Here is a 10,918-nt window from a genome sequence, read left to right on the forward strand (position 1 = left end):
TCAGGTTAGCATCTACTCAGGCTTCAAGCGTGCCCTTCAGACTCACTTCTTTATTCAAGTCTGTCCTCCTAACTCCCTTGTCCCGGCTCTCTCCCCAGTTAGTACCACCCTATTTGGGTCTCCCCCTTTCCTTTAAGATGTAAGCTCTCAGGAGCAGGACCCTCTTTCCTTGTGTGCTCCTACTATTCTATCACCCTCTGTACCTCTTGTCCTGCTTCCCTAGCCCTGTTTTAAGCTTCGGCCTACTTCTCGCTGATTTCTACCATCACTATCACTCATTGTCCCAGAAATAATTTGATTTGCATCACCATGTTACGTGTGTATATTTATATATTTTTATTTTCATATTTTGTTCTTTATGCATGATGTTGTGTCATGGGTCACCGTTTTCTGTATATGTCATGTACAGTGCTGCAGACCCTTTGTGGTGCCTAATTAAAGATAGTAGTAAATAAAAGTTACCCCACTGATGGCTATGACCCAGTGAAGTGCTGTTTAAGTCACTTGTCCAATGTAGTCTGGCAGCACAGTAGTTAACATTGCTGCTTCATAGCAATGTGGGGGGAGGGGGGGGGGGGGGTTTCTTGGGTTCAATTTCTACCAGAGCCCTATCTGTGTAGAAACTCTACATTGTATGTTCTTGCCATCTGTGTAAAGTCATTTGACTAATAGGGACCTGGAGAGATGTCAACATGGCTGAGAGGAGATGCCAGAGGAAGAACATGTAGGGAAAGTGGGTTTAGAAATCAATATGTAATTGAATATGTCCACCATGCTCTCATCTGTCTGCAGCAGGTTGCCCTGTTGGAGGAACAGGCTTGTCCTGAAGAAATATACTAAATGGGGTGGGAGCTTCAAACACTGGGACTAGTGATGTCACAGCAACTCAGCTGACTGCAGTCACCTTTTTTCTTGTATCAAACCAATAGTACACCATACTGAAGTAGGAGGGGCTTCAGCTGTCTGTATTGCAGTAGGGGGGGGGGGGGGTAAAATGATGTATTAAAGCTCAACATTAGATATAGTCTTCTAGCACCTCAGGAAGATGCTGAAGACACTATGTGTCTGGTGGAGAGTTAGGTTTATCTACAGCTGTAAAGTACACCCAAGTCTCACCTCCTGGATGGTACAGCCCAGCCATCAGTCCTTTACAGAAGTTTTACTCCAGTCTAGAATACCATTTACAGTATAGATCTCACCTCAGCTCACGTAGAACAAGCCGGATCTTTCAGCACCTCACACAAAGGTTTAACCACAGAATCCTGAAGACTATTCCAGGTTAGATCTAGTTTGACCAGAGATCGGTTTGTGGTAATAACAGAGCGGATATCATCACAGGAGGACGAGGTCAGGTCACAGTGAGACAATCTGCAGAGAAGAGAGAAGATCATTCCCAGCCTCAACCTGTCCCTTGGAACCCATTATATATGAAGAGCTTCAGTCTGAGGTTACCTTACACAAGTAATGAGATTACTTTGGATTTCTGGTTCTGTGGTACATAAATAATGTTACCAACAAGGTCTTAGGCGGTAACTGAACGATAGGGTGACCAGAGAACCGTTCCTGACAGTATGGAAAGAATGCTGTACATTGTGTTTTATATTATGATCCTTTAATAGATCAAAGGCTCCTTCGCACTCACGTATTCCAATGATAAACTAGGACATAATGGAGTGGTCTTCTCAGAGTCCACCACACATCTGCACTGTTTGGCCGGCTAGGGAGTAATACTGTATCGTTTGGATGCTCCAGGTAACACTACTATCCAGCCTTGGAATTGTCATACACACCCTACGTTACATTCCATTCTGTGTTATCTGTTCTGCAGACCTTCATTCTTTGCATGATTAAACCCAGCTATATGCAGCTTGGCGATGTCCAAGGGCAGTGTCTAGTACCACTATTGGATGCATGTTTATAATTATGGGAAGTATAAAATTAATGAGCGAAATATGGCTGCAGACTGTCCTCCCCCAATAGAATTACAGCCTGGGAGTCACAGAAGTGTCTGTATAATGTATTTCTGCAGGTCACAATAAAATATTGCCATTACATAAAGAGCAAAGTGTCCTGTAATATGCATTTAGTGTATTCTTTCTGTACAAAGACAACAGTTACAATATTAAGTTGTACATGTCTTACACAAGCTCCTTCAGGGTACAGCCTGGATCTCGGAGTCCCTCACACAGAACTTTTATACCAGTGTCCTGGAGATTATTATAGGTCAGATCCAATGTGGTCAGGGATCGGTTTGCAAGTAATACCGAGCGGAAATCCTCACAGCATGCCGAGGTTAGATTACTCTCATGTATCCTGCAATGAGAAGATGACAGCATGTGACCCGACGCATTTCCAGCCTCCATTACCAATCTGCCATACTGGAATATACTGTGGGATACTTCAGAAGTGTCCTCTAGCCACCATTTTAGGATTTATAGACGATTAATGTTCCTCATGCTTTGTCTTGAGCCTTTTCAATAGTAGAATTACAGCCTTCATGACGGAACCTTTGGGAACTGTGATGGCAAAACTATATGTACCAGCTAACCTACGGCAGGGTACAGCCTCCATATCACTATAGTATAATTCTCACCTAAGCTCCTTCAGGGCACTGTCTGGGTGTCGGAGTCCTTCACAGAGAAGCTTTGCTCCAGAGTCCTGGAGATCATTATCGCTCATGAAAAGTGTGGTGAGAGATCGGTTCACAAGGAGAACAGAGCCGAGATACTCACAGCAGGCCGGGGTCAGTTCAGAGTAAGACATCCTGTGGGCAGAAGAGAAGATTATCTCAGTGATAGTGGCTGCATCCTGTTCCCCAGGTCAGGGGATGGAAGCACCAAGCATAGCTTCACTACATGGGTGAAGACTGGAGGCAGCCAACTCCCCTACCTACAATTACAAGCCCAAGAGAATCAGCCATAAATTCCTCATTCAGCCCCCAGTCACCTGTTCTTTACTGCCAGACAATGAGCGAAATGGCAATAGCCATCAGTTTACACAGTAGCACACAAGTCACAATGCCCAATTAGTTTGTAGAGCGACACAATAAGCATCGAGCCCAGATTAGGAGCAGTATTAAAGCGTAACCGATATTCTGCGGTGGTATTTCAGAGCACTTTCAGATCAATTCTCCCTGTTGGTATGTGGTGGCCAAAATGTTACTGAAACCAATTAGAATATCCCTAAAGGACAGTTCCTAAGAAACAGGAGGAATTGTACGACAGATGAAGGACATTATAGACAGACCTCCCAGTTATTAGAAACAGTTACATAAGGATATCCAGAGGTATTTTAGGAATCACCCCCATATGCAAAAAAGTGTATGCAATAAAGGAGGTTAATAGATCTCTGCTCATCACTATACAATTCCTATTCAATATAAAGACATTTTTATAAAAAAAAGTTACCAGATGAGAAATTAAACCATTCCTAACAGATGAGCTACAGGTGACTTAAAAAGCCAAGTAAATTGTCTACAAATACAGATGTGTAAAACCAGGCACAGATGGGGGGGCGCTGTTGTACTTTCCAACATAGACTCTCCATGTCTGATAAGTCACCATGACCAGAGTTAGTTGAGGAGTGACATGTCATACAAAGGGCACTGAGCCCATATTGGAGGAGCAGGATTAATGTGTAATGGATATTTTGAAGCACTGTGTCCTTCACCCCTCGCAAGTTCTTTAACAATAGGTAATATTTACCCAACAATCTGCAGGTTACAGCACAGATGTCTGTATCCGTCACACATTATACCTCTGTATCCTGCAGGTTATTATAGAAGTTACAGTATAATCCTCACCTCAGCTCCTGCAGGGTACAGCCTGGGTCCTTCAGCCCCTCACACAGAAATTTGACTCCATCATCTTGGAGTTTATTCAATGCCATATCCAGCTTCCGTAGAGAACGGTTAGTTTTAATAGCAGAGCCAAGCTCCTCACAGCTGGATGAGGTTAGATCACAGTCATCCAATCTATAGATAAGGGACAGTTACAGTAGTATCATGAGATCAGCATATAAACCCTGGTACAGGCCATCCTTTGTGGGGCCCTGCCATTTATACACTCCATAGTAAATGTAGAGTATATTACTCACGTCAGCTCCTGAACGGTACAGCCTGGATGTCTCAGCCCATCACACACAAGTTTTAGTGCACAGTCCGCCAGTTTATGATGTCCTATGATGAGTTTGGTGATTGTCCGGTTGGTAGAGATAAAAGAGTGAAGATCCTTACAGAAGGGTGGGGTAACTACACAAACCTGCAGCCTACAGGGATATACAGAGACAGAAGGTTACTGTGTGGTGCCTCATCAAGAACCTACCATTACTGTACAACAATGGACACCTGATGTTTGACCCAACCAACTGCATGACTCCCCGAGGTTTACTAGACTTACTCTAATTCCTGGATTTTACTGTTGGGATTGCAAAACCAGGAAACATATCCACCTTTTTCTGCATCTTCTGGAAACCCACATCTTGTAAAGCTGAAGAGAAAGGAAAGATTGAAGATGGGTTTAATACATAGCATTAGGTTTTACATGTAGACAGATACCCGTTATCTCAACGTTCTACCCAACACGGGCCCCATTCTGTGGAGAAACGGGATGGAATTCACGAGTCAGGTTATGGAGTTTCCTGTCTATTAACATAACGCTCAATTCAGGAGAATGGTTGGGATTGAGAATTCTTATATTGGGCATTGATCTGGCCACTCACTTTACAAACATTTAGTTATACCATAGTAGAGGCTTTGTAAGTGGAAAATGCAAGTTGAACAGAATGTTCAGCAAAACGAAAGGCGCCCAATGTTAATGTTTAGCTGCTTTATTGGTGGCTGATAATGAATCTACTTACCAGCAACAACGATAATATATTAATCTGCTACCTTATGTATCAAGTGTTCCCCACACCTCAGATTGTAATTAGAATAGACAGGTCACCTTTACCTTCTACTCTGTTTGTATTCGAGTGCTGTACACTGAGTGAATCCCAATATGCTGGCACTTAATTTGACTTTTTAATTCATTATGTATAATTAGAAGTTTTCCATAGTAATTTTTTTTTTTTACCACCAGCTAAGAAAAGTTCAGTGCTAGAAACGTTTCCCCTGTTTAGCAGAGTATGCAAGAAAGAGTCATCTCAGAAAGCCTTAGCGCTTTAATAAGGCAGAGACACTGAACTGCACCCAGTGTATTTGGTAATAATCCCAGACAATGGCAGAGATCTTTCCCCACTAGTTATTGTCTGTAAAGTAGAGTCACCTACACTTACCCCAAAAACAAAATAACCCCCTGTAACGGCTTAGTGTGACTGTTTTACAGAATATAATGGGAGAGGACGTTGGGCATTTGCAGACTAATAATGTGGAAAATACTTACGATAACTTTGAAGCTCTGTGAAACAATGGAGATAATATTTCCAAGTCTCCGGGCCGTAACAGATAGTCCTCCAATGAGATTGAGCAATAACCTTTAGCATCAGCCAGGCAATAGAACAGCTCTCTGGTACATATGTTTTCCATGACTCCAAAATATAAACAAGGACTAAACAACAAGTCTTCCTGGTGTAATACACGGTCTCGGAAAGCCTCATCTTGCATCTCGTAAATGCAGTGAAGCGCGTCATTACAAAACCTAGAGGGTTTTCCACCTGAAATCCACTTCTCCAGGGCAGGTTTGGCTCTCAAGGTAGCATCACATCCCACACCACTGGTGAACTCCTTCAATTGCTGCTCATTGAGCAGACCACAGAGGAATCGCACAGTTTGTGTCAAGTGTGGGTGATGGGCAGACTGCTCGGATAGAGAATTGCCTTTACAGACTTCAGGGTGGCCTTCTTTATTCTTGGTTTCCTCTACCAGCACATAATACAGTGCAGCAAAGAACTCCTGTACGCTCAGATGACTGAAGGTGTAGTAGATGCTGGTTTCAGTGTCCCGGTGAAAGATGTTCTGGTTTAGAAACACAGACTCCACCTCTGATAGAGCAAGTCCATATCTAGCAAGATCACCTTCCTCAAACCAGAGCTTCTGATTCAGAATACCATCGTTGGCCAGAGAACACAGCTTCTTTATACAGGTGTTGATAAGCTGTTTACCAACATCATACTTGATTGAATTCTTCAGGTACAGCAAATATATAGAGGTGGCTGTTTTACAGTGGGCCAATGTGTCATGTTTCACCCCTTGTTTCAGTATGGTGCACACAATCCAGCACATCAGCGGGACAGAACACATGGTCAACAGCGCTTCATTTCCTTTTATTCCAGCAAGAGCCTTGTCTGCGACTTCTTTGTTCTTGAAGAAGTTGGATATATAGTCCTCAAGATCTCTTCCAGTAAATCCTAGAATCTCCACGGAACATGGAGGCTGGACGTAATCCTTCAGCTTCTCCAGGGAAAACGCTCTAGTGGTTATCATCAGTGATGTTGCATTCAGCACTTCCTTACGAAATATGGATCTTAGAAGGATCTCTTTGTGGGTCTCCTGAAAAGGGTCTTGATACTCCTCATAGTTATCCTCCAGAGACCATCTCAGCTCATCAAAACCATCAATAATCAACAATACTTTAGCTGGATCCTGGAAAATGGCTTTAACCAGATCATCTGAACACTGCATATTGCAGGTTTTGGCTAGGAGTCCAGCAAGGTTTATGTTACCAGTGATCCTGTTGATTTCTCTACAGCTCATATAAAAGACAAAATTAAATTTGTCTCCATACAGCTTCCCAGAGGCCCAGTCCAGCATCATCTTCTGGGAGGTCACAGTCTTCCCAATCCCAGCAGGTCCCTGCACCACCACAGTTTTAGGAACAAATCCATGGACATCAGGAACATACAGAGCCTGGATAGTAGATGGGGAATATTTGTCTGAAGATGTGTTGACCTCCGCCTGCTCAAGTAAAGAGCCTGAATAGGGTAATGAATGGTCTTCACTCTTCACCTGTATGGCACGTAGCCTGGGGTACTGCCTCTCAAGGCCAACAATCTTCCCTGAACTGAGGTTATTCTCCATAATGCGTTGGAAGCCATCTTTCACAGAAGTCACATACTTCAGTTTCCAGTCTGTATGAGAGAAGAGGAATTAGAAACACGTCTCGAAGAAATATAAAACATACCTACAATGCAGTGACCCCTGACCGTTGAATTGACAGTTGTCTCACTGGGTCAACAAAAGGAGTCTCATTATTCTATGTAAATATTTACATTCCTACTGTATCATCTCAGGAATAGTCTCCTTCACTAGAAGTGTCCTGTATACCATCTATCCCATTACTGGAGCTTGATAGGTGTGCGAGCTACGCAACATGTAGATTGTCATGAACACATGGGTGGATCCCCACAAAGGATCCAGAACCAGTGAGGTCTTAGTAAGTTTGAATGGAAGTCATAAACATGCAAAGCTTTGACTAGCCTAGGTATTTTAAAACCTCCATAGAAGCATATTGGCCAATACTGAGAATTTTTTATTTGTTTCAACTAGGTTTACATATCTATGTCACTAAGATTATTATTATCATTATGAGGAATAGCGTTGGGTAGACACAGAATAAGCATGCCATCATATTAAGCAATTATATGAGCTGGGTTACCTTGTACAGAAGAATCTGCCATGATGTCAAGACAGATGGGGACCAGGTTTGACTGCAACTGAAAGAAATACAGAATAGACATTCAGTGGCAAATCATATATAGAATACATTACTAATGTGGATACATCAGGACTGGATAAATCTGAGGAGCCAGGTAGCCAATGTGCTTAATGTCCTGGAGTCATTTCTCATGATGTCCATGGATGATGAACATCTGCCGTGGCATCTCAATGTGACAGACTCCTGAATTCTACATTATATTGTCCACACCACCTGAGGTTCAGACATACCTGTGTGAGAGGGTATTAGAAACCAGGAGGACTATGTAACACTATATAGCACATTGTACTGGCTCATAAAATAATACACAAGTCATCTATAGGGAACACGGATACAACATAACCCTCAGACTTACATCTGTATATGCAATATCTCAGTACAATCCACCACTGTGCGGGTGGTGAGGTCAGGATGGGAATTTTAAAAAGATGTAAACAATGGTGGAGGGAGCTCTGAATTCCCCAAACTGCCAGGATTGTTTATTACATGCGGTGAGTGAGTGTGGTCAGAGTATAACAAGTTTAAGCAATTGAGTATGGATTCATACTGGGACATAGCTGCAGATATGGCAGAAGAGGTTATATTTATGGGTGGTCAGGGGCAGGTGTAAATAGCAGATGATAAATACCAGAACTAGAGAAGAGCTTGTAATTCAAGATTTGCAAATTATTCACAGATGCTTATTGAGACTTTTGCTGTTCAGCAATAGATTAGAATTTACCAAACGTGTTGCATACAAAAAAAAAATAAAAAAAATTCTCTGCTCCATTTTGGGAAGTTGTTCCCGCTGTGTTAACTAGGTTATTCACGCTTAAAGAATGATTTATAGCAATTGCATTCATAACACTGCATTTTGTTAGGAGGACAGTGGGGAATAATGAGCAGTTACACACACACTGCTACACATGAGCTGCTATAATACCAGCACAGGCCCCTTGAAGCCTATGGGGGCAGGGAAAGGGGTTTAGGGGTGAAGGCCATCTCATATAACCACTCTCCACGGTGGCTTGGACACTTACCATCCCCAAAGCTCTAAACTGTTAATAAAGCATGGACCCTGGAGAGGGGAGAGGGTGGCCTGGCCCCACAAGGTCAGTGTGCAGCATTAGGCTGTGTGGGAAGCACTTCCCCTGGAGTCTAATGTCCTGAGGCCTGTAGTAGTGTCACAGTCAGGATCACTGGTGGAATGGTGAGGCTGTGATGGATCCCCGACTTCTCCCACTGCCTGGCTGGAACGTGCGTTTCTCTACCAACTGACCACCTCTCACTCCAACCTCCTCTAACTCCACCACACCAGCAAAGCAGCAGAGATCCGCTTCACTGGGAGACTCCAAGCACCAAACCCGCCCTCTTCCTTCCCCATATAAAGTCACATGACACTCATATCAAAAACACACATCTACCCAACTAATATATATACATATATATACACACACACACACAGTTATCCCACAACAAATACACAGGTATATAGAGGATTACAAAGATCTAAGATGCTTAGTGTAATATATTACACATGTACCATCTCTACACCCACTACAATTACTACATAGTGAGACTGTATAGAGGTGTTACAAGTACAAAGATATTTATAAAGTAATATATATTGTGTTTACATGTATGCCATCTCTATATAACTTAGGACATACACACTATCTCTAAACCTAGTTACTAATAATACAGACATTACCTGTCTCCTATCTCCATATAACTCAGCAGATCACACACTGATCTCACCTGTTCCTTGGAGCACCCACAACTATAACACACCTGACTCATTACCCCACTGACACCTCCTGTTATACCCACTCTCGGCCACTAAGGGCCGCACACACGATACTAGATGTGATATTTCTATTCCTCACTGGGCAGCGGACATTTTGTTGGAGACCAGTGGCTAGAAGTGAATCACTTACACTGCTGGGCATAGTACAGTGATCTGCAGCTGGGGTGAGGCTGATAACTTGTATGTCTTATAAAGTAATAATGAGTGTATATGTCACATTTCTATATTTGTATGTATTTGTTACATTGCTTTGCTGTATAAAGTGTCCCACAGACAGTTTATTATCAGATTGTGGGTGGGGGTCTGTCATGTGGCAGTGCCCCCAAAATGCACAGAGACATGTCTGCACTTTTCCAGTTGTGTAGAGGGTCCCTACCCAGCGCTGGAGAGGGGATGTGCAGGAGGGGCTGGGACTGCAGGGGTGCGACTCTGGTAATCTCCCAACTATCCCAATTTTAGGGGACTGTCCCGCTATCCTGATAGCTGTAACTGCAATTCATACCCAATTTCGGTGGCACAGTTCTGATTTGCAGATCTCAAAAGCATAGGAGCTGAAATGGGCAGGGCTTTGCCAAAAAGTGGGTATGATGAGCTCCTTCAAACGTGCACTCAAAACTCACCTCTTTATCAAAGCCTACCAACCATCCACTTAACCCCCATCTCCTCCGTTCATTCTCCCCTCTCTCCCATTCCCTCAACTGGCTCCTCTTGTGCCTGGTCTGTTTAACCCTCCCTTAGAATGTAAGCTCGCATGAGCAGGGCCCTCTTCCCTCCTGTCTCCTTACCTGTTCTTCTGCTCCGTGTCTATTGCATCTGCCTGCCTGGAGTTTCTGAAGTATTGGTACTTTTGTTTATTGTTCTGTACTGTTATACCCTGTATAGTCTACTCTTTGTACTATGTGCGGCACTGCGGAAACTTTGTGGCGCCTTACAAATAAATGATAATAATAATATAATTGTGCGGAAAGAGGGTGTGTTTGGCTGTATTGGGTGTGTAGTTTTTTAGAACACCCGTGGTGTCCTATACATATGATGGTAAGCTTACCACGTAGTGTCGCATATGAACATCAACAAAGATAATGGCCTGTTCGGTCAAACCCCCTATACCCGATAGTATGGGTCTTCCAGGGGGTGTCATTTCATTTACAGAGTTGGTATCTTAGGTGCATTTATCTGTAAAAATTCATACTCCGTTTTAGTACTTGTTCCCGACAGATAAGTTTCCTCTATACTTTTGTTATACTCCTTTGTATACTGGGCAGTGGGATTAAACATTAATTGCTAATAGCAATTTGTGTCTTTCAGTTGTCTATAAGCCTCCTTTTTGTACTGCTCTAAAGGCCACAAGACTACATTACTTCCTTTGTCTGAAGGTTTGATTATAATGTCTTTGTCAATCTTTCATTCCCTGAAGAGCCATAGTTTCTACCATAGTTAAATACTTAATCTGATGTCTGACATTTGGTTGGCATAGCAGTTT

At 42.8% G+C, this 10,918-nt stretch overlaps 1 protein-coding gene across 1 annotated transcript in view; it reads right to left on the reverse strand.

Annotated features, from left to right (window-relative positions):
- The window catches only part of LOC142095296 (NACHT, LRR and PYD domains-containing protein 3-like), a 12,395-nt gene extending 2,964 nt beyond the window's left edge, over positions 1-9,431 (reverse strand). The window contains exons 1-9 of the mRNA XM_075178254.1: positions 9,390-9,431; positions 7,593-7,650; positions 5,382-7,065; positions 4,398-4,487; positions 4,096-4,266; positions 3,803-3,973; positions 2,594-2,764; positions 2,143-2,313; positions 1,200-1,368 (exon numbers count right to left, since the gene is read on the reverse strand). Of these exons, the coding sequence (XP_075034355.1) occupies positions 1,206-1,368; positions 2,143-2,313; positions 2,594-2,764; positions 3,803-3,973; positions 4,096-4,266; positions 4,398-4,487; positions 5,382-7,065; positions 7,593-7,650; positions 9,390-9,431 (2,721 nt within the window). The 3' untranslated portion in view covers positions 1,200-1,205. The remainder of the gene's footprint in view (positions 1-1,199; positions 1,369-2,142; positions 2,314-2,593; positions 2,765-3,802; positions 3,974-4,095; positions 4,267-4,397; positions 4,488-5,381; positions 7,066-7,592; positions 7,651-9,389) is intronic.
- Between the last annotated feature and the right edge of the window lie 1,487 nt (positions 9,432-10,918).

This window comes from Mixophyes fleayi, chromosome 6, assembly GCF_038048845.1.
Source record: "Mixophyes fleayi isolate aMixFle1 chromosome 6, aMixFle1.hap1, whole genome shotgun sequence".
NCBI lineage: Eukaryota > Metazoa > Chordata > Amphibia > Anura > Limnodynastidae > Mixophyes > Mixophyes fleayi.